At 42.5% G+C, this 24,699-nt stretch overlaps 1 protein-coding gene across 1 annotated transcript in view; it reads right to left on the bottom strand.

Moving 5' to 3' along the window:
- Positions 1 to 24,699, bottom strand: part of LOC115106348 (protocadherin-15-like) — a 193,059-nt gene that overhangs the window by 108,963 nt on the left and 59,397 nt on the right. The window contains exons 15-19 of the mRNA XM_065008380.1: positions 12,005 to 12,492; positions 8,244 to 8,602; positions 5,334 to 5,491; positions 2,822 to 3,288; positions 1,047 to 1,119 (exon numbers count right to left, since the gene is read on the bottom strand). Coding sequence (XP_064864452.1) covers positions 1,047 to 1,119; positions 2,822 to 3,288; positions 5,334 to 5,491; positions 8,244 to 8,602; positions 12,005 to 12,492 — 1,545 coding nt within the window. The remainder of the gene's footprint in view (positions 1 to 1,046; positions 1,120 to 2,821; positions 3,289 to 5,333; positions 5,492 to 8,243; positions 8,603 to 12,004; positions 12,493 to 24,699) is intronic.

The following is a 24,699-nucleotide window of genomic DNA, read 5'->3' as shown; positions in this document are numbered from 1 at the left end:
CGTTTTGAGAAAAGCTCTTTCTCTATCTAAAATAGTAAGTTAAAAGCACAGCAGACTTCTCTGTATGTCATGCTTAACCCAATCAGAATGTGAGTGAATAAATACGAATCCATATTTTTTTCAGGTTATGGTCTTATGCTACAGCCCTTGGAATAATGATGACATACTGTATTTGCATTCACCATCATGTAATGAATAACTCCTCTCCTCAGCTTTAGGTGAATTAGCGTCTTAGTGTTTGATATGAAAGCAGGAACACATTTAGTTTGAGGTTCTCTTAAGACTGTGCATCTTGTCAAAATGTTGGCTTGATTAACAAAACTACTGAGCCGTACAGCTTAGAGGTCGCCCGATTAATCGGGATGGGCGATTAATTAGGGCCGATTTCAAGTTTTCAAAGCAATCGGAAATTGGTATTTTTGGGCGCCGATTATTATTATTATTTTTTATACCTTTATTTAACTAGGCAAGTCAGTTAAGAAAACATTCTTATTTTCAATGATGGCCTAGGAATGGTGGGATAACTGCCTCGTTCAGGGGCAGAATGACAGATTTTCACCTTGTCAGCCCGAGGGATCCAATCTTGCAACCTTACAGTTAACTAGTCCAACGCAATAACGACCTGCCTCTCTCTCGTTGCACTCCACAAGGAGGAGCCTGCCTGTTGCGCGAATGCAGTAAAGCCAAGGTAAGTTGCTAGCTAGCATTAAACTTATCTTATAAAAAACAATCAATCATAATCACTGGTTAACTACACATGGTTGATGATATTACTAGATATTATCTAGCATGTCCTGCGTTGCATATAATCTGACTGAGCATACAAGTATCTAAGTATCTGACTGAGCGGTGGTAGGCAGAAGCAAGCGAGTAAACATTCATTCAAACAGCACTTTCGTGCGTTTTGCCAGCAGCTCTTCGTTGTGCGTCAAGCATTGCGCTGTTTATGACTTCAAGCCTATCAACTCCCGAGATGAGGCTGGTGTAACTGATGTGAAATGGCTAGCTAGTTAGCGCGCGCTAATAGCGTTTCAAACGTCCCTCACTCTGAGCCTGTGGTTGTTTCCCTTGCTCTGCATGGGTAACGCTGCTTCGAATGTGGCTGTTGTCGATGTGTACCTGGTTCAAGCCCAGGTAGCAGGTAGGAACGAGGAGAGGGGCGGAAGCTATACTGTTACACTGGCAATACTAAGGTGCCTATAAGAACATCCGATAGTCAAAGGTTAATGAAATACAAATGGTATAGAGGGAAATAGTCCTATAATTCCTATAATATCTACAACCTAAAACTTCTTACCTGGGAATATTTAAGACTCATGTTAAAAGGAACCACCAGCTTTCATATGTTCTCATGTTCTGAGCAAGGAACTGAAACGTTAGCTTTCTTACATAGCACATATTGCACTTTTACTTTCTTCTCCAACACTTTGTTTTTGCATTATTTAAACCAAATTGAACATGTTTCATTATTTACTTGAGGTTAAATTTATTTTATTGATGTATTATATTAAGTTAAAATACGTGTTCATTCAGTATTGTTGTAATTGTCATTATCACAAATAAAAAAATTATAAATCGGCCAATTAATCGGTATCGCCTTTTTTGGTCCTCCAATAATCGGTATCGGCGTTGAAAAATCATAATTGGTCGACCTCTAGTACAGACATAGTGCATTGAATCTCTTCAGAAACCAGTATACATCACACAACTTGCAGTCTCTTACAGAAAATAAGGCTTTTATAAAACTGTATCATCAAATAAATGCCTTTGCACTTCTAGCTACACACTTACCAGAATGAAGAGCAGAATCCAGGAAGTACGAGCAGGTCAACAAGTACCAGTTAATTCCATCATACTGTACTTAAGCCTGCTGGCTATAGAGGTTGGTATTTAAAAGCCAATATCATAGTGTGGAGAGTTCATCTGCAAATGACCCATCACTGTGACCATTTCTCTTGAACTTAATGTGCTCCTGAACCATTGGCAGACCGTGGGAGGAAGGAAGGCGGTCAATGCCGGTTATCTAACATCTCAGCCCTTAAAGGTTTAGTCTGTCATTTGTAATGTTACAGATGGACTGGGTGTGTTTGTCCTGATTCACTGTTTGACAAATATGATGGAATCTCCACCTAAAAAGCCAATTAGGTCGTTTTTAAGCTGGCGGTTTCAGAGCAGACCATTTAACGGATTAAGAATATATATACATATATGTCAGAGCAGCATTGGACTAAGATACAGTGGCATAGTATAGAGTACAATATATACACATGAGATGGGTGAGGCAAAATTTACACACAAGTAAAGTGACTAAGATACTGTAGAATAGTATAGAGTACAGTTTACACATATGAGATGAGTAATGCAAGATATAGAGACATTATTAAAGTGGCTAGTGTTTCATTTCCTTAAAGTGGCCAGGGATTCCTAATCTATGTCTATAGGCAGCAGCCTCTGATGTGCTGGAGATGGCTGTTTAACAGTCAGTGGTGTAGCATAGCATAGCATAATACAATGCCGTATATATATATATATATATGAAATGGGTGATGCAATATGTAAACACAATTTAAAAGTGACTAAGATACCATAGAATAGTGTGAAGTGCAGTTTATACACATGAGATGAGTAATGGTTGATACGGAAACATTATTAAAGCGGCATGTGATCCATTTCTAAAAGTGGCCAGTGATTTCTAATCTATATCTATAGGCAGCCGTCTCTGATGTGCTAGTGATGACTGTTTAACAGTCTGATGGCCTTGAGACAAAAGCTGTTTTTCAGTCTCTCGGTCCCAGCTTTGATGCACCTGTACTGACCTCACCTTCCGGATGATAGCGGGGCGAACAGGCAGTGGCTCGGGTGGTTGATGTCCTTGATGGCCTTCCTATGGCATCGGGTGCTGTAGGTGTCCAGGAGGGTGGGAAATTTGCCCCTGGTGATGCATTGGGCAGACCGCACCCCCCTCTGGAGAGCTTTGCGGTTGTGGGCGGTGCAGTTGCCATACCAGGCGGTGATACAGCCCGACAGAATGTCGGTGTCCGCAACGTGGCTGGTTTTCCTTTTATAATCTGGGATTATCCGTAGACCCTGCCACATACATCTGGTGTCTGAGCTGTTGAACTGGGACTCAGCTTTGTCCCTATACCGAAGTTCAGCATGCTTGATTTCTTTGCGGGGGGAACAACTACACTGTTTGTATTCTTCCAAATTCCCAGTCTTCTTGCCCTGGTTAAATGCGGTGGTTCTCGCTTTCAGTTTTGCGGGAATGCTCCCATCTATCCACGATTTCTGGTTGGGGTAGATTTTAGTAGTCACAATGGGTACAACATCTCCTATGCACATCCTGATAAACTCATTCACTGTATCGGTATTGGTGTCGATATATCTTCTGAAGCTACTCTGAACATATCCCAGTCCACGTGATCAAAACAATCTTGAAGCGTGGATTCCAATAGGTCAGACCAGCATTTAATAGTCCTTCCTATTTGAGTTTCTGCCTATAAGAGGAGCAAGATGGAATCATGGTCCAATTTGCTGAATGGAGGGCACGGGAGGGACTTATATGCATTCTGGAAGGTAGTGTAACAATGGTCGAGAGTTTTAGCAGCTCAAGTACAACAATCAATATGTTAATAGAATTTCAGGAGCCTTTTCCTCAAATTTGCTTTGTTAATATCCCCAGCTACAATGAATGCAGCCTCAGGATATGTGGTTTCCAGTTAGCGTGAAGTTCAGTTCATAAGTTCTTTTAGGGCCGTCATGGTATTCGCTTGGGCGGGATATAGACCGCTGTGGCTATTATTGACGAAAATTCTTTCGGGAGATAATACGGTCGGCATTTGATTGTGAGATATTCTACGTCGGGTGAACAGAAGGACTTGAGTTCCTGTATGTTATCACAGTTACACCATAAGTTGTTAATCAGAAAACATATACCTCCACCCTTCTGCTTCCTGGAGAGATTTTTGTTCCTGTCGGCGTGATGTACTGAGAACCCAACTGACTTTACAGTCAGACAGTATATCTCGAGAGAGCCATGATTCTGTGAAGCAGAGTATGTTACAATCCCTGGTGTCTCTCTGAAAAGAAACTCTGGCCTTGAGCTCATCAATTTTATTATCCGGAGATCGGACATTAGCGATTAAAATACTCAGGAGTGGTGGGTGTTGTGCACACTTCCTAAGTCGGACCAGAAGACTGCCTCGAGTACCTCTCCTCTGCCGGCGTTGTTTTGGGTCAGCCTCTGGAATAAATTGCTCTGGAAAGAACAAAGGATCCGCTCCAGGGAAGTCGTAATCCTGGTCAAAATGCTGCAAGTTCTGGTGAGTTACTGCCGCTCTAATATCCAATAGTTCTTCCCGGCTGTATGTAATGACACAAAACAATTCCTGAGCTAATAACGTAAAAAATAAGCCATTCCTGAGCTAATAACCCATCAGATCATCCTAACAGGACCATTTCTCATTGAAAACTGTCCTTCGAATGAGACAATAATACAGTATGAGCCAGACAGACGTCTGTATAATTTTTGATTTTTTAAAGGTTTTATGTATTTTGTCTAAGAGCCAAAGAGCTCAACATATTGTGGCAGAAGGCAGGGAGAGGTGAGGGGAGTGTTTATTGGGGGGAGATATCTTGCAGCCCGCTGGCTCTGGCCTCGAGCCTTATATGGACTTCCTCCCCCAACGAGGTGAGGCTGTGGGTCAATAAGCCAGGGAGTACTTGGGGATAAAGGAGGAAGCAGCCTGCACAAAGGGGCAGAGAATGGAGAGAGAAACCTGCTTTATGAACAGTGGGAGAAGAGAGAACAATATCTGTGAGATTACCCTTGCGACCTGGACTGTCGGATTCGTAGTCCCTTAATTCCCCTACCCATTATTTCAGTCCCTTTCAGCAGGATCGCAATGGACCTGCTGGGACCTCTACTCAAGAGCAACAGAGGACACCAATACATTCTAGTGATTCTGGATTATGCCACCAGGTACCTGGAATCCATTACCCTGCTCACCATGGCCACCAAGGGAATCGCACGTGAGTTGGTCATGCTGTTCTCCCGAGTAGGCATCCCCGACGAGATATTGACCGACCAGGGCACCACGTTCATGTCATGAATCATGAAGGATCTATGCAAGCTAATGAAAATAACCCAGTTGCGCACCTCAGTGTATCACCCTCACACCCTCAGACCATCAAATAAAATGTGATTTGACTGATGGATTGGTGGAAAGATTCAATCGTACCCTGAAGCAGATGATAAAGAAGGTGATGGAGGCCAACGGAAAGAATTGGGACCAGCTGCTTCAAAAGGATTCTCTCCCTTCAAAATCCTGTACAGGAGATGACCCCGAGGACCGCTGGAAGTGGCTAAAGAAGCCTGGGAAAATCAACCGTCGCACCACCGAACCTTGGTGGTGCACGTGGTAGACATGAGTGATCAGATGGCAACCCTGTGGCCCCTGGTATGGGAACACAAGCTGGAGGCCCAGGAGGCCTAAGTGCGGGTGTACAACAGAGGGGCACAACAAAGGGACTTTCAGACAGGAGACAAAGTGTTGGTGCTGGTCCCCACCTCATAATGCATGTTTTTGGCCCGATGGAACGGGCCATTCGAAGTCTTTGAGAAGGTGGGTGAAGTTAACTATAGGGTCAGACAGCCAGGACGTTGGCAGTGCCCAGGCTGTCTTGTGGCAGCCTAGGCAGAGAGCTTGTGTTAATTCTGTACATATTTAATATTTCATCACTTTTAATTTGTCAATAGCTAAATGAGTGCTCAAGTTTTCATATCATGAATTGGATTCCTGCACATAAATGGATGAAAATCAGTGTTCTCAACAAGCTAGCTAATGCTAGCTAGCCATTGTGTTTTCTTTCGAATTAAACCTAGACCTAATAAATGTAAACCTTTTTCACCAACGGTGATCCAAGAGGTGGCTGTGCATGCAGAGTTGGACGTGGGCCAAGGAGGATAGGAAGTAAGGAGTGGGCTGCACCATATGGGGAGCTCAAACTTCATTGATACAGAGAATCTGCAGTGGTTGGAGACACCCTGACGACATAGAGCTGCCACCACCTCTGCTGATCATCTAGCTATGAGCTTCCAGATCCACTCATCTGGAGGCTTCAAGAAGCACTGAAACAGACTTGATCTAGAATAGGGCACTCCAACTCTGTTACTGGAGAGCTACCGTCCTGTAAGTTGTCGCTCCAACCCTAATATAGTGCACCTGATTCTGGGGTTGAAACAAAAACCTACATGAGGGTAGCTCTCCAGGAGCAGGATGGAAAAGCACTGATCTAGAAGCACTCAAACAGACTTGATCTAGAAGTACTCAAACAGACTTGACCTAGAAGCACTCAGACTTGATCTAGAAGCACTCAAACAGACTTGATTCATCTTATCTAGCTACTGTTGTAGCCTATATCTCTTTTAACGTAAATTACTTCTTGCTGTTTATTTTGCTTAACAAGCACTGAGATTCTATCTGTAATGAAAGGTGCTAGAAAAGTTTAATAAATGAATTTTATTCATATGCAGGATTGAGTGTTTTGTTGATGCTGAGAACAGAATGTATATTTAAATAATATTCTTAGAACGTTCTCTGTTATTTATCAAACATTTTCTTAACGTTTTCTAAACAATGTGGGAACATGACTTTAAATAGAACCATGAGGAAACCTGTAGGAAACATTATGCTTAAGTACTGAAATTCCCACAGAAAGTATCACGTTCTGACCTTTATTTCCTTTATTTTGTATTTATTTTAGTATGGTCAGGGCGTGAGTTGGGTGGGCAGTTTATGTTTGTTTTTCTATGTTTTGGGGTATTTCTATGTTTCGGCCTAGTATGGTTCTCAATCAGAGGCAGGTGTCATTAGTTGTCTCTGATTGAGAATCATACTTAGGTAGCCTGGGTTTCACTGTGTGTTTGTGGGTGATTGTTCCTGTCTTTGTGTTTGCACCAGATGGGACTGTTTTAGGTTTTCTCACGTTTGTTGTTTTTGTTAGTTATCTCATGTGTAGTTTCTTTATAAATTAAAGAACATGAATAACCACCACGCTGCATTTTGGTCCGCTTCTCCTTCACCACAGGAAAACCCTTACAGAACGTTGTTTCTTAACGTTCTCTGAACTATTTGAGAACATTCCCAATGTCAAACCAGTTGGAGAAGGTTCCTAGAACATTACCAAAATTGAATCAAACCATGTTTGAACTTTTAGGAAACGTTCTGTTAAAATAATTAAATACCAAGAAAACAACATGTGTTTGTCAAGTTCCTTAAATGTGCTGAGAATGTTCCAAAACCAAGCAACTATCCTGCACCTGCATGCAAAATAACCAAAATAACCACGCTCTCACCAAGCTCTAAGAAACATATGGTTCTCAGAACATTATGTGCTAGCTGGGATAGTACTGTACTGTAAAGACACACATTCTGAGGTTATGAATGAAGCTACAGATATAGGATCTTAATTGATCACAGTTTTGTTGCTGAGAATTTTCCTGCTATGCAGGAAATGCAGATGAGCTTTGTGATTTACCTAAAGGCACTGAAAACCCTCACGAACACATGGTTATAGTAACATTACTGCACTTTTCACGTAGCCTATCTTCTTCCAGCTAATAGCCTAACAACCAATCAAGCAACATTATGGACTAAACATTAATGGTCAACTGAAGATCCTAAATATGTATAGCTAGTCATCAGAGCACTAGCCTATGGGAAGAACTAAACTGTCATTAGCCAACACACAGGGCTTCCCTTCTTCAGAGAGAGAACGGAGCAGAAAACAAAGGAGGCCTCGTGTCCAGGTGTGCCCTCGCAGCAGGAAGCCACTTCCCTTTTCATTATCTCTTCTCAACGTCTCTCTTCCTCAGTCTCTTCTCTGCGTTTAGCTATGAGCAAAGATCAAAGACACTCCTTCCCATTATTGCACACCCAGAGAAATGCAAATGTATGGAAGAATCCAAACCAAAATAAAAATGAGGACGTGTCGGTTTTGTAATGGTATTGCATGAAAGATGGAGCGTTTGAAAGGAGCTGGGATTCTTCACGACGCAAAACTCTATGATGAAAAACATCTATGTGGTCTGTGAAACATTTACTTGGATCAACGAGGGTAGTAATGAGGGAACTGAACAAATACTACATTCAGCGCTATTGCTTTGACATGAACACAATGTTGCTCTACAGGTTGTTCTGCACATGAACTGCATGTGACTCTGCACATGAACTGCATGTGACTCTGCACGTTGTTCTGCACGTTGAACTGCACGTTGAACTTCACATTGTTCTGCACGTTGAACTGCACGTTGAACTTCACGTTGTTCTGCACGTTGAACTGCACGTTGAACTGCACGTTGAACTTCACGTTGAACTTCACGTTGTTCTGCACGTTGAACTTCACGTTGTTCTGCACGTTGTTCTGCACGTTGAACTGCACGTTGAACTTCACGTTGCTCTGCACGTTGAACTGCACGTTGAACTTCACGTTGAACTTCACGTTGCTCTGCACGTTGAACTGCACGTTGAACTGCACGTTGAACTGCACGTTGAACTTCACGTTGCTCTGCACGTTGAACTGCACGTTGCTGTGCACGTTGCTGTGCACGTGTACCATAAAAAAGGGAAACAGCTATAGTAAGTAGCCATGTTCCCAACTGCCCTCATGCTCTAGCACATATGCACAAGTAACAAAATGAACGAACCCATTCATCACAGAAACACACAGGTTTTAAAACCGCAGTGTCTCTTTAAGACCAATAGTACAAGCAGTATGTATTAGCTATAACAGAGTGTTATGTAACACCTCTGGTTTGACTGTATAATGGGTACTGTCTCGCTCCCTTTCATGTGGGGCATGGCCCTGGACCTCGCCAAATAATATTGGCTGGCCCCGGGCCCTCCAGGCCCCTGTGGGACACCCGCAGGGGCCTGGAGGAACACATACCCCATCCAGGAGGTGACATCACCAGGGAGGGAGGTCATGCAGTTCTGGAGCATCAGATACAGGTGTGTGTGTGTTGTGTTTTCCACTAGCGCCAGCTGTCGACTATACAGCCGATTACAGACTCATTTTCAGCCGGGTACTTTTTCCACTTACAGTAAATTAACTAAACTACTTTTCAATTCACTAGTAAGAGAAAAGTCTGCCAAGCCCTCTCCCGCTTGAATGAACAATATGCATCTTCTAGCAGATAAGAGCGTTGGGCCAGTAACTGAATGAACGCTGGATCGAATCCCCGAGCCAACTAGGTGAAAAATCTGTCGATGTGCCCTTGAGCAAGGCACTTAACCCTAATTTCTCCTGTAAGTTACTCTGGTTAAGAGTGTCAGCTAAATCAGTGTTTCCCAACCAGGGGTACTTGGCCTATCCACAGAGGGTACTTTAGAACTCATGAGAACATAGGCTTACTGGTAAAATGCACATGAGGTGGTACTTGGTGGTACATTAACTGAAAAAGTTTGGGAACCACTGTGCTAAATTACTAAAATGCAAATGTAATTGATAGGACAGGGGCCTGTCAGTCACAAAGTGAGCGATGACAAGGAAACACTACTGGTTTGACAGTCTGCTTTCTGTCTCGCCTCTCGGGACCTGGGGGTGTGCGTTGCGGCTGCAGAAAAATGTCTTTACACAGAGAGAGAGAGCATGATTTTAGGTGTCCCATATAGCCTAATGTGAGTGAATTTGCAACACCCATATAATGTGGTAAAGATGAATCAAAATCTGCCTATTTTTTTCTGGCAAATTAATTTATTTTCTTTCATGTGTAGGATCCGACATTTACGTTGGCCAACGGCCAGTAAAAACAATAGATCTCGTCAGTCACTAACTTTTCAGCGCATTTTTGCATTCCAGTTTAACATTTAACTACTCTGTCGCAGTCTATCATTGAAGATTACAAACGTAAATGTCATGATATTTGTATTTGAGCAATACGATTGGCCGTTCAATCAAGCACCACCACCACCACCACGCTCCTGCGAGTCACAACTTCTCAAGCAGTCAAGCAGTACATGAGACGATGGCTGCAGTCCAAAAACGTTATTATTACCGCCTCAGCCATTGCGCCAGCCACTTTCCCTCAGGGGAATCCCCGTCGAAACTGGAAGCAGTTTAATAGCCATCTTAAGTGGAGGTCCAATTTACTAACGTTGCCCCCTCGGCCCTCGATTTAGCTCAACGGAGCGAGTGAACAACTTTGGTCACTTGTGGGTTGATATGACCCACAATTCAATGCAAACTGTATGTCAAACTCTGGTGGCAACGAAGTGTCAAATTTAATCAACAAGGCTTGTCAGAAAAAAAGTATGAATCTAGCTTGCTAGACTAGCACTCAAAAGTTTGTGGTCACTTAGAAATGTCCTTGTTTTTGAAAGAAAATCATATTTTGTGTCCATTAAAATAACATCAAATTGATCAGAAATACAGTATAGACATTGTTAATGTTGTATATGACTATTGTAGCTGGAAACGGCTGATTTTTAATTGAATATCTACATAGGCGTACAGAGGCCCATTATCAGCAACCACCTCCTGTGTTCCAGTGGCACGTTGTGTTAGATACAGGCTCAAAATGACTTTCTTCTGAAACTCATCAGTCTATTCTTGTTCTGAGAAATGAAGGCTATTCCATGCGAGAAATTGCCAAGAAAGTGAAGATTTCGTACAATGATGTGTACTACTCCCTTCACAGAACAGCACAAGCTGGCTCTAACCAGAATAGAAAGAGGAGTGGGAGGCCTCACTGCAGAGCAAGAGGACAAGTACATTAGAGTGTCTAGTTTGAGAAAAAGACGCCTTACAAGTCCCCAACTGGCAGATTCATTAAATAGTACTAGCAAAACACCAGTCTCAAAGTCAACAGTGAAGAGGCGACTCCGGGATACTGGTCTTCTAGGCAGTTGCAAAGAAAAAAACATATCTCACACTGCCCAATAAAAATAAAAGATTAAGATGGGCAAAAGAACACAGACAATGGACAGAGGAACTCTGCCTAGAAGGCCAGCATCCCGGAGTCGCCTCTTCACTGTTGAAGTTGAGACTGCAGTTTTGCGGGTACTATTTAATGAAGCTGCCAGTTGAGGACTTGTGAGGCCTGTTTCTTTCAAAAACAAGTACATTTTTTTAAGTGACCCCAAACTTTTGAAAGGTAATGCATATAATACAGTGATTTTAGCATTGGTAAATTGGCTTAGTCTCATAGTGAGGAGCCTATAAAATGTTGCTAGATTCATAAAAATATTTTTGGAATTCTGAAATGTATTGGAATAAATGACCAAACTATAAAACTAGCTAGCCAGCTATGGGTAACTGTAGCTAGCTACCTGACAGGAGTGCTAGCTAGATTTGTTAGCTTACTCTGTACATTCGTAGCTTTAGGTTGGTTGTTTAGGTTGTCCCTCGCTTTGGCAAGGGACATTTAAGGTACACTCGGATGTGACGATGTAAAACGTCATTCAAGGGCTGAGAGTTTAGATCCGAGGGCTGTCTACTTTGAGTTTGCAATGCAGCCGATGCCTTCACAAAGCACACGCGAGCTGTCCAACGCAAAAAGAAGCACCTATCAATGATTTCCAAATGTAAGCCTTCAATAGTAAACATACTAGCAATATGCTGGCTACTGTTAATAGGCTGTAAAAAGAACGGTACAAAAAGAGACCTAGCATTCCTCTTGGCTAGCCTACTGTAGCCATGACGATATCTCTTTTGGAACGTTGGTCTTAAAGGGTCAGCGTCCTATTATCAAATCTTCTCAAAATGACATACTTTAGAAACAAAAATGAACGCAATTAATACAACGCAATTCTAAAGAATAAAATAATGGCTTGCATTGCTAAATTATATTACACAGCCTTTTAATACACATCACAATAACTATTTATAGCTGAATATAGAGAGAAGCCACGCCAACCTATAAGCAATACCCTAATGCGTTTAAGAACTACACTATGTCCGGGCCAGTAGAAATTCAGTTTGGGACAGTAGATTTTTGGTCAACCGAGAAATAAAGTTAACGTTGGGCCTTGGTGTGTTTTCATAGGCAGCCACGGAGTGGTGGGGCATAGGCCGTGGAGTGGTGGGGCATAGGCCGTGGAGTGGTGGGGCATAGGCCGCGGAGTGGTGGGGCATAGGCCGCGGAGTGGTGGGGCATAGGCCGCGGAGCGGTGGAGCATAGGCCGAGGAGCGGTGGGGCGAGGCCGCGGGTGGGGCATAGGCCGCGGAGTGGTGGGGCATAGGCATAGGCCATAGGCGGTGGGGCATGGTGGGGGGCATAGGCCGCGGAGCGGTGGAGCATAGGCCGAGGAGCGGTGGGGCATAGGCCGCGGAGTGGTGGGGCATAGGCCGCGGAGTGGTGGGGCATAGGCCGCGGAGTGGTGGAGCATAGGCCGAGGAGCGGTGGGGCATAGGCCGAGGAGTGGTGGGGCATAGGCCGAGGAGTGGTGGGGCATAGGCCGAGGAGTGGTGGGGCATAGGCTCTATACTGTGCTTTCATTGACGAACAGCAAGCTTGACTAGTTTGTAAAAGGTGTAAAAAAAAACTGACTGAATAAAGTCAATCTCATATATCCCTGCCATTCATAAATCACACAACGAAGTTCTATGTCCATGTTATCGCATCGGGACAAGTAAACTAAAGATCTCCTTTGTATTTTCGATATGAAGTCCATCAGGACCTGCCAGACAGTGACGTTAAAGTGAGTGACTCGTCAGTAGCCTACCAAATTTCAGTTGGCTCCCTAATTTCAAACCACATCAACTTGTATTAGTCACATGCGCTGAATACAACAGTTGTAGACCTTACAGTGAAATACCTACTTATGAGCCCCTACCAACAATGCAGTTAAAAAAAAAAGAAATAAAAGCAACAAGTAATAACAAGTAATTAAAGATCAGCAGTAAAATAACAATAGCGAGACTATATACAGTGGGGTAACGATACAGAGTCAATGTGCGGGGGCACCGGTTAGTTGAAGTAATATGTACAAGTAGGTAGAGTTATTAAAGCAACTATTCATAGATGATAACAACAGAGAGTAGCAGCGGTGTAAAAAGAGGGGGGGGGACAATGCAAATAGTCTGGGTAGCCATTTGTTAGATGTTCAGGAGTCTACGGCTTGGGGGTAGAAGCTGTTTTGCTGCCTCTTGGACCTAGACTTGGAGCTCCGGCACCGCTTGCTTGCGGTAGCAGAGAAAACAGACTAGGGTGGCTGGAGTCTTTGACACTGCCTGGTATAGAGGCCCCAGTGATGTACTGGGCTGTTCGCACTACCCTCTGTAGTGCCCTGCTCTCGATGGTGCAGCTGTAGAACCTTTTGAGGATCTGAGGACCCATGCCAAATCATTTAAGTCTCCTGAGGGGGAATAGGTTTTGTTGTGCCCTCTTCACGACTGTCTTGGTGTGCTTGGACCATGTTTTGTTTGTTGGTGATGTGGACACCAAGGAACTTGAAGTGCTCAACCAGCTCCACTGCAGCCCCGTCGATGAGAATGGGGGCATGCTCGGTATTCTTTTTCCTGTAGTCCACAATCATATCCTTTGTCTTGATCACGTTGAGGGAGAGGTTGTTGTCATGGCACCACACAGCCAGGTGTCTGACCTCCTCCCTATAGGCTGTCTCGTCGTTGTCGGTGATCAGGCCTACCACTGTTGTGTCATCTGCAAACTTAATGATGGTGTTGGAGTGGTACTTGGCCGTGCAGTCATGAGTGAACAGAGTACAGGAGGGGACTGAGCACGCACCCCTGAGGGGCCCCTGTGTTGAGGATCAGCGTGGCGGATGTGTTGTTACCTGCTTTTACCACCTGGGGGTGGCCCGTCAGGACGTTCAAGATCCAGTTGCAGAGGGAGGTGTTTAGTCCCAGGGTCATTAGCTTATTGATGAGCTTTGAGGGCACTATGGTGTTGAACGCTGAGCTGTAGTCAATGAATAGCATTCTCACATAGATGTTCCTTTTTTCCATGTAGGAAAGGGCAGTGTGGCGTGCAATAGAGATTTCATCATCTGTGGATCTGTTGGGGCGGTATGCAAATTGAAGTGGGATGTGTTGATGTGAACCATTACCAGCCTTTCAAAGCACTTCTTGTCGACAGACGTGAGTGCTACGACTCGGTAGTCATTTAGGCAGGTTACCTTAGTGTTCTTGGGCACAGGCACTATGGTGGTCTGCTTTAAACATGTTGGTATTACAGACTTGGACAGGGAAAGGTTGAAAATGTCAGTGAAGACACTTGCCAGTTGGTCAGCGCATGCTCGCAGTACGTCTTGGTAATCCGTCTGGCCCCACATCCTTGTGAATGTTGACCTGTTTAAAGGTCTTACTCACATCGGCTGCGGAGAATGTGATCACACAGTCTTCCGGAACAGCTGGTGTTCTCATGCATGTTTCAGTGTTATTTGCCTCGAAGCGATCATAGAAGTAGTTTAGCTCATCTGGTAGACTCGTGTCACTGGGCAGCTCTCGGCTGTGCTTCCCTTTGTAGTCTGTAATGGTTTGCAAGGCCTGCCACATCCAATGAGCGTTATAGCCGGTGTAGTATGATTTGATCTTCGTCATATATTGACACTTTGCTTTTTTGATGGGTCATCGAAGGGCATAGCGGGATTTCTTATAAGCTTCCGGGTTAGAGTCCCGCTCCATGAAAGCGGCAGATCTAGCCTTTAGCTCAGTACGGATGTTGCCTGTAGTCCATGGCTTCTGGTTGGGGTATGTACGTATGGTCACCGTGGGGACGACGTCATTGATGCACTTATTGATGAAGCCAAGGACTGATGTGGTATACTCCTCAATGCCATCAGAAGAATGCCAGAACAGGTTCCAGTCTGTGATAGCAAAACAGTCCTGTAACTTAGCATCTGCTTCATCTGACCACTTTATTATTGATCTAGTCACTGGTGCTTCCTGCTTTAATTTTTGCTTGTAAGCAGCAATCAGGAGGACAGAATTATGGTCAGATTTTCCAAATGGTGGGCGAGGAAGAGCTTTGTTTGCGTCTCTGTGTGTGGAGTTAAGGTGGTCCAGAGTTACTTTCCCTCTGGTTGCACACTTAACATGCTGATAGAAATTTGGTAAAATAGATTTAAGTTTCCCTGCATTAAAGTCCCCGGCTACAAGGAGCACCGCCTCTGGGTGAGCGTTTTCTTATTTGCTTATGGTGGAATACAGCTCATTTAATGCTGTCTTAGTGCCAGCCTCAGTCTGTTGGTGGTATGTAAACAGCTACGACAAATACAGATGAAAACTCTCTAGGTAGATAATGTTGTCTACAGCTTATCATGAGATACTCTACCTCAGGCAAGCAATAGCTTGAGACTACCTTAGATATTGTGCACCGCTGTTATTTACAAAAATACATAGTCCACCGCCCCTCGTCTTACCAGATGCCACTGTTCTATCCTGCCGGTGCAGTGTATGGCCAGCCAGCTGTATGTTGATAGTGTAGCTGTTCAGCCACGACTCCGTGAAGCATGAGATATTACAGTTTTGTATGTCCCATTGGTAGTTTAATCTTCCGCGTAGGTCATCTATTTTATTCTCCAACGATTGCACGTTTGCTAGCTGAATGGAAGGAATTGGAGGTTTATTAGATCGCCTAGGAATTCTCAGAAGCCCGCCCTCTGACCCCTTTTTCTCCGCCTCCTCTTCACGCAAATCACGGGGATCTGGGCCTGTTCCCGAGAAAGCAGTATATAATTTGAGTCGGGCTCGTCAGACTCGTTTAAAGGAAAAAAAGCATTCTGCCAGTCCGTGGTGTGTAATCGCTTCTGATGTCCAGAAGTTATTTTCGGTCATAAGAGACGGTAGCGGCAACATTATGTACAAAATAAGTTTTTTAATAATTTGCATACTGCTTGACTTTTTGGCAATTCTCTGCAGATAAATCATGAAAACAATTGACGAAGATGGTGAATCCTCCTGACTTCAGGAACGATGGGTAGGTTAGTGGAGAGATATCCTTACTCTGGTCCAAAATATTATAAAGGAAAACAGATTGAATTGTTTTAAAAGCTAATGATATGGTATTTTAAATATATAAGGTCTACTGATTAAATCAAAGTGTTGACAAATCAAAGTGTTTCTGTGTAGCAAAGACCATGTTTAACACCTGCTTCATTCTTCAATCATACCTGTATTGCTGATAGCAGAGAAAATGCTACTTCAAAAGGAAGCTTAAAGCTTTTACTGTAAAAATTTTATTTTTCAGTTTTTTTATATCCTATTGTACAACAGCTGATAAAACTAACACTGTAAAAGTGTGACATTTTTTTATCAGTGTTATTTCCTGATAGTTTTAGTTCTAGCGGTGGAACATACAAAAGGCTAACAAAATCCAGCTTGTTCTGCAAAAATATCATAACCCCCCCAGCCCGGGGGAACCTGGCTGGCTTCTTTTTCTATTTGGCTTGCTACTCCATATGCTTGTGGAACACCCTCTGTGTGTGTGTGTGTGTCTCTCCTAAACTATTAAGCTCTTCCTAGTTCCTACATGACTGTTTATTAGCGTCGCTAATGACCAGCTGATTTGGAAAGGTCAATGCATTTTAAAGACCTTTGTCTCTGCTTCTACCCTACCCACTCAAGTCTGCAGTTTAAACTTTGCTCAATGTTTTATAGAATAAATTGAATCGTGGAGACCACAGAGGGGAGGGATTTTACTGGTACTCTACTCTTCCCTGCATTATCTGACTTGCATGAGACAACCAACAGGACTACACTTTTAAGGAGAGGATGAGAGTTCTCCTCTCCACTAGAGGAGAAGGAGACAAGCTCTGAGACTACTGGCCAATTAAAGATGCACTCTGAAACTTTTGTAGAATTTCAGGCTGTAGTTTTGAAAGTGGTGCCCGCAAGCCAAAACGTGTCTAATTGTGTACTACGTCATCCATTTTGTGGTTTATGTTATGATACAAATCCAGTTTGTTGAGTTTAAGAACCCGGAATGCATCTTTAAGGTGGCTAGTGATTACATCTAGGGGGAGGTGCTTCAGTTATCAGAATGTGTCAGAAGAGAGGCATTTGTATTCATTTTCATAAAGGTCAGTTCGGTAACCTGTCACAGTTGCATTATTAAATATAACACCGCTGGTATCAAAGAGAATCATTTCACAGGAATCTGTCCGCTGGCTTCCTCGTTACATGTGTGAGATGGAGAGAGATATTTTTGACATGGGGATATGCAACGACAAGGGAAATGTTTTAGATAAATATAATAGTAGGGGAATGCATCACGTTTTGGCGATTATTCACATTTTCTTAACACCTTATGCAACCTTTAAGATGCCCATTATTGAGGACAAAATACGGATATTCCATTATTGCACATTTTAATCAACCCTGATTATCACCTAATAACCCCCGGTACTGTTATACATAAATCACTGTTACTCCTGTTTGGCCAGGATCTGATCAAAACAATGGACTGGGAGACCATAAACACTGTTTAAAATACAAGCCAATTTTGGCTATGCAAAAATCTAAAGTTTTATAGTATGTGAAATATTTAAAATGTAGTATGCTTTAAATGTCAGGATCCCAAATTAAATGTGACTTTTTATCTAGTAGAATTCACCGGATGCTATTGAGGAAGAGAGTCGCATTTTAAGTCCCAAGTGTGTTTGACAACAGCTGATAATCAGATGAGGGGTGAGCTGTATCATAATGAACAAATGGCGGGAAGCAACGCATTAGATTACACATTCTCAGTATGGGTGAGTCTAGTATTAGATTATACATTCTCAGTATGGGTGAGTCTAGTATTAGATTATACATTCTCAGTATGGGTGAGTCTAGTATTAGATTATACATTCTCAGTGTGGGGGAGTCTAGTATAAGATTACACATTCTCAGTATGTTTGAGTCTAGTATTAGATTATACATTCTCAGTGTGGGGGAGTCTAGTATTAGATTATACATTCTCAGTACGGGGGAGTCTAGTATTAGATTATACATTCTCAGTATGGGGGAGTCTAGTATTAGATTACACATTCTCAGTATGGGGGAGTATAGTATTAGATTATACATTCTCAGTATGGGGGAGTCTAGTATTAGATTACACATTCTCAGTATGGGGGAGTCTAGTATTAGATTATACATTCTCAGTACGGGGGAGTCTAGTATTAGATTATACATTCTCAGTATGGGGGAGTCTAGTATAAGATTACACATTCTCAGTATGTTTGAGTCTAGTATTAGATTATACATTCTCAGTATGGGGGAGTCTAGTATTAGATTATACATTCTCAGTACGGGGGGTATTAGATTATACATTCTCAGTATGGGGAGTCTAGTATTAGATTATACATTCTCAGTATGGGGAGTCTAGTATTAGATTATACATTCTCAGTGTAGGGGAGTCTAGTATTAGATTATACATTCTCAGTTCTCTAGTCTAGTATTAGATTATACATTCTCAGTATGGGGGAGTCTAGTATTAGATTATACATTCTCAGTATCTAGTATTAGATTACACATTCTCAGATGTCTAGTATTAGATTATACATTCTCATTCTCAGTATGGGGAGTCTAGTATTAGATTATCCATTCTCAGTATGGGGGAGTCTAGTATTAGATTACACATTCTCAGTATGGGGAGTCTAGTATTAGATTATACATTCTCAGTGTGGGGAGTCTAGTTTAGATTACTTCTCAGTATGGGGAGTCTAGTATTAGATTACACATTCTCAGTATGGGGAGTCTAGTATTAGATTATACATTCTCAGTATGGGGAGTCTAGTATTAGATTATACATTCTCAGTATGGGGAGTCTAGTATTAGATTATACATTCTCAGTATGGGGGAGTCTAGGGTAGTCTAGTGATGACACATTCTCAGTATGGGGAGTCTAGTATTAGATTACACATTCTCTAGTATTAGATTATACATTCTCAGTATGGGGGAGTCTAGTATTAGATTATACATTCTCAGTATGGGGAGTCTAGTATTAGATTATACATTCTCAGTATGGGGGAGTCTAGTATTAGATTATACATTCTCAGTATGGGGGAGTCTAGTATTAGATTATACATTCTCAGTATGGGGGAGTCTAGTATTAGATTATACATTCTCAGTATGGGGGAGTCTAGTATTAGATTATACATTCTCAGTATGGGGGAGTCTAGTATTAGATTATACATTCTCAGTGTAGGGGAGTCTAGTATTAGATTATACATTCTCAGTGTGGGGGAGTCTAGTATAAGATTACACATTCTCAGTATGTTTGAGTCTAGTATTAGATTATACATTCTCAGTATGGGGGAGTCTAGTATTAGATTACACATTCTCAGTATGGGGGAGTCTAGTATTAGATTACACATTCTCAGTATGGGGGAGTCTAGTATTAGATTACACATTCTCAGTATGTTTGAGTCTAGTATTAGATTATACATTCTCAGTGTGGGGGAGTCTAGTATTAGATTATACATTCTCAGTATGGGTGAGTCTAGTATTAGATTATACATTCTCAGTATGGGGGAGTCTATTCTTCTCAGTATGGAGTCTAGTATTAGATTATACATTCTCAGTATGGGGAGTCTAGTATTAGATTACACATTCTCAGTATGGGGGAGTCTAGTATAAGATTATCCATTCTCAGTATGGGGGAGTCTAGCATTAGATTACACATTCTCAGTATGGGGGAGTCTAGTATTAGATTACACATTCTCAGTATGGGGGAGTCTAGTATTAGATTACACATTCTCAGTATGGGGGAGTCTAGTATTAGATTATACATTCTCAGTATGGGGGAGTCTAGTATTAGATTATACATTCTCAGTGTGGGGGAGTCTAGTATTAGATGACACATTCTCAGTATGGGGGAGTCTAGTATTAGATTATACATTCTCAGTATGGGGGAGTCTAGTATTAGATTATACATTCTCAGTATGGGGGAGTCTAGTATTAGATTATACATTCTCAGTATGGGGGAGTCTAGTATTAGATTATACATTCTCAGTACGGGGGAGTCTAGTATTAGATTACACATTCTCAGTACGCGGGAGTCTAGTATTAGATTATACATTCTCAGTACGGGGGAGTCTAGTATTAGATTATACATTCTCAGTACGGGGGAGTCTAGTATTAGATTATACATTCTCAGTATGGGGGAGTCTAGTATTAGATTATACATTCTCAGTACGGGGGAGTCTAGTATTAGATTATACATTCTCAGTACGGGGGAGTCTAGTATTAGATTACACATTCTCAGTACGCGGGAGTCTAGTATTAGATTATACATTCTCAGTATGGGGGAGTCTAGTATTAGATTATACATTCTCAGTACGGGGGGAGTCTAGTATTAGATTACACATTCTCAGTACGCGGGAGTCTAGTATTAGATTATACATTCTCAGTATGGGGGAGTCTAGTATTAGATTACACATTCTCAGTACGGGGGAGACTAGAATGTTGATATTGGTTGTTTACTGCAATCATTTTACTAAACAGTACGTTCTAAATAGTACACAGTATGTAGTATTAGTAAGTAGTAGGCAAGACAGATTTCGGCCAGTGAATAGGGCTAGGTATTCAACCTGCCATAGACTGAACTGAATGGATCGAATAGACGAATGAACACAATAAATATATTGATGATGAGACAGCACACATGAATGGAAGAAGGAAAGGATTTATGAAGGTTTAGATGAATGAATAGATGCATGGAAGGACAATTGAGGCAGGCTTACCCCTTCTGGATGGCCATCTGAGGCAGTTACAACGAGGGTGTAGTGATCCTCTGTCTCCCTGTCCAGTGGTTTCCTCAGGACCAACAGCCCTGACCTGGGGATAGGAGAGACAGAGACACAGGGGTTCTTTTTCACCAACACACTCACACTCACTCTGCTTCCCGTTGAGCCAAACGTTTTCAGATTGTCAGAGTACAGATAAACATTACCCATACAACAACATGGAAGAGGAGACAGAAATGATTGCACCAAAGACTGTATTCAGACACTGGAAATGTGAACATTTCACCTGCAATTATTGAATCACAATTGTGATGGGTTCACCTGATCAAAAATCACAACCTTGTCAGCGTAAGCAGATTCTTTGTACTAAAATATTAGATTTTTTTTTGCTTGGGGGTATAGAAGCCTGGCTATTTAAGTACATGCACGTCTGATACACTGGGGCAGAAATGCATTATGTGTGGACCAGCCAGCTCAATAGAATAAAATGGAAGCTCAGAGGACAGCTGTGCGTCGGCACTTTGGCAAGCTAGCCGAGCACAAACACGGAGTGTATAGAATTTACAGTTCAAGGTAATTTGGTGTGGGCTAATCTTGGCATGCATAGAGCAGTGGTTTCAGCCCTCTGACACACTGATCCCTGAGTGTTTAAATCTATGGGATGATTCTCTGCTGTCAGCTTTACATCTGTCGGCTGTTTGTCTGCTGCGGCTCTCAGAGATGGGGCCCGAACTCGAGGGGAATTTACAGCAACCTGAGGAGCCGTCATGCATCTCGATTTTCCCTCTACTTCTACTTTTATAACGGTTACTCGCTAGCAATCATTTTAGACACGCATTAGTCAGAAATTAGAAGTCATTTATGATTCGCTTTTCAGGAGAACATCTGCACTTCCTCTTCTAAGAGGCCAGTTACACCCATCTTAAGAGGTGGAAGGGTTCTGTGAGGACCACTGTGGACTGATATAACCCTGTTGAAATTAAATAGACAAATGCAAAGCGGCATCTCAATTGCTGCCGCCACAACTCTCATATATATGTATTAGCTATTCATAGAGAGAATTGCTTCGACACACACACACACGCGCGCACACGCATCCTCCCATTCTAAAACATCACAGGGTGATGATAACGCCAAGCTGAAATGAAAGATCATGATTATTAGCAGCTGGAAACACAAGCGTGCTCAGACCAGGCATGGGAGAGAACATCATTCACGAGGGTGTTGTTTTGAAGTGCTGAATGACTAGGGGAGCATTAAAGAAGATATCATCTCAAGCCCACTAAGAGACCGCACAGAGAAGAGGTTATTCAACAGATTTTGATCTGCAAGGCCTGCCCGTTGTTGGTGCTAAGCAGGCGACAAGACGCAGGCAGGTCTCTGATCTCAACCACCTCTACAGCTCACGTAATAGTCGGGACATTCTGATGTTTTAAGTCTAATACAAAGCAATCCAATGAGTCACTTGTAAAACTGTCTTGTAAATAATCAACTCCTTTCACTATATCAGTTGGATGAAAATAGCTTTCTTCTGATGAACCTGATCAATATGCACATTTTACCTCAGTAGTATGACGATGAGGATACAACGTGTTATGACAGGCAAGTGAATCTATTAGGATGTATCGATTACTAGGGGCTTTACAAGGGGATATATTTGAGCTCTTCTGCTCTGGGACTGGGGAGCTAGGGCCATAAGAGACAGTCTCCGCCCAGATCGCCTTAGCACCCCCCCCCCCCCCAAACTCCCCAGTCGTGTGCCCTACTGTTCTAATTTGCCTCTTTATTGATGAGACGCGGGGCTTATTAAAATGCTATAGTTGTGGTGTATGCAATTTCCTGGGCTTGACAGTCTGCAACAGGAGAGGCTTGATGACAATGTGAGTTTGGCGCTATGATTGAAGTGGCCTCTGGTAACGTAGGTATGTCTGCATGGCAGTGTGCTGGTTATTGCAGAGGAAAACAGAGAGAGAGAGAGAGGGGAGGGAGGGGGGAAGAGAGAGATTGAGAGAGCAAAGAGAAAAGAGAGAGCACAGGGATAGCTCTAGGCTTCACAGCAAATTCCCCAGTGTCAAATTAACACTGAAAGTGTGGACCTGTATAGACACTGAACAGTGTTGAATTAACACACTGCTTAGTGTAACGCTTTATTTGCATGTTTTCCAGATTGCCTTTCAAGTTAATTGTAGCGTTACCACCCATTACTGGATTTGTTAGTGACAGAGATAAGGTTGTTACATTTATCAATTTTCAGTCCTACGGAGTTCATCATAAGAGAGCCTAAGCGAATATGTTAACATTTATACCCTGGTGAAGACAGCTTGCCTGTCGAAGCGTTGGACATTACATTTTTGCATCTGAGCTCCTAGAGTGTGCAGCTCTCCTTTATTTTCAAACATTTTATTACTTAACACAATAGTTATTTCATAAGGCTTTATTTTGAGGGCTTATACAAAAAAATACTGGGTTATTTGGATGACACAACTGCTGGGTTGCAGGCATTCGGTCACTTCCCCAGTGCTCTCTCCCTCTCTCTCCCTGTGTGGGTGTATCCGATTGTGTGAGTGGAGACAGGTGTGCTGGAGTTAGAGCAGATCCCCACCAGCTGCAACCTGTTCCATAATCAAGACCTCTACAAATACTCAGCCCTGCCACTTCCACACTGCCAGTTTGTAGCCTCTGCTCATTCTGTCCGCACTGACTCTGGTCCCTGTCTCGTCTTCCCTGCCTTGGATTCCACTCTGGACCTGCTTTCCCTGCCCCTACTCCCCTTGCCCCAGGCGTAGCCTCAGTTCCTGGTTCCCTGCTACCCACCCGAGCTCCTCCTGGCCTGCACCCCATCTCCCCCTGCTTTTCAATAAATACCTTGGTTACGTTATCCATATCTCCTCGTCTGAGTCTGCACTTGGCTTCGCCTGCTCCCTATATTATGAGTTGGCAACGCAGTGCACACCAATTATATTTTTGGAAATACTTATCTTCCTCTATATTTTTTAACCATTTTCTCATATGTTGTTGGGGGGGAGGCAGTGGAGTTGAACATTCTTGAAAGTCCCTATAATATGATCAACAGGATTGGCATTTACTGTCATGGGTAGCCAAAAATAACTCTAACTCTAAATATGATAATGAGTGTGATTATGGTTCAACTCTGGTTATTAATACCAACACTGGGGGTTATTTTACACCAATGAGTGGTAATTCAACATTTACAGTTAATTGTTAAGTTTATAGTTTAGGACCTCAAAATATGTTTTGGATTGTGTTGTGTTAAATAATTCAATTTAAATGATAAGATATTCACTCAGGATCTCACCTGGTGAAATCCAGAGGACTGAAAACAGATGAATGCAACAATGATGTCTCTGTCACTAACAAACACAGTTCACTCAAAATGCAAGGCACTCTGGGAAATAAGTCTTCCAACCAATGTCTGTACAGGTCCACACTTTCAGTGTTAGATTTAACATTCGAGAATTTGCTGTGTTGTTTCGCCGCTAGCCATACAAAAGTGCTCCATAAACAATCACACCAAATCTTATTGCAGGCTTCAATTTCATCTCTGAAAATAAGAAAAAATATTTACTCCAAGCCACAGGGGTATCCTCGAGACTACTAATCTGATATGTGGACTGTTTTCAAACTGGGAGAGAATTGTATTGGTTTTTATTCATTTATTACTTATTAATTATGTATTTAAGATGCTAGGGAGAATATTATCTACATTTCCAGTCCCTAGTGTCTCGTGGAGAGTTTCAGAGAGAACAGTTTGGTTTACTATCTGTATTGAAAAAAGCTCCAGACACTTATCCAGGCAAAACACTGTCATTTTCCCAAATGGACTCCTCTGTAACAGAGAAATATGATTTATATTAGTTTCATGGATAAATTCGCTACTATGATAGGTAATGTAGTTGATGACTAAAATGAGCTCACGTACATCTGCGAGAGCTCAAAGAGGTGGTGGGGATCCCCGTTCTGGATGCTGTAGGTGATGACGTCTCTTTCA

This window comes from Oncorhynchus nerka, linkage group LG23, assembly GCF_034236695.1.
Source record: "Oncorhynchus nerka isolate Pitt River linkage group LG23, Oner_Uvic_2.0, whole genome shotgun sequence".
NCBI lineage: Eukaryota > Metazoa > Chordata > Actinopteri > Salmoniformes > Salmonidae > Oncorhynchus > Oncorhynchus nerka.
This window is presented reverse-complemented; position numbering and strand designations above follow the sequence as displayed.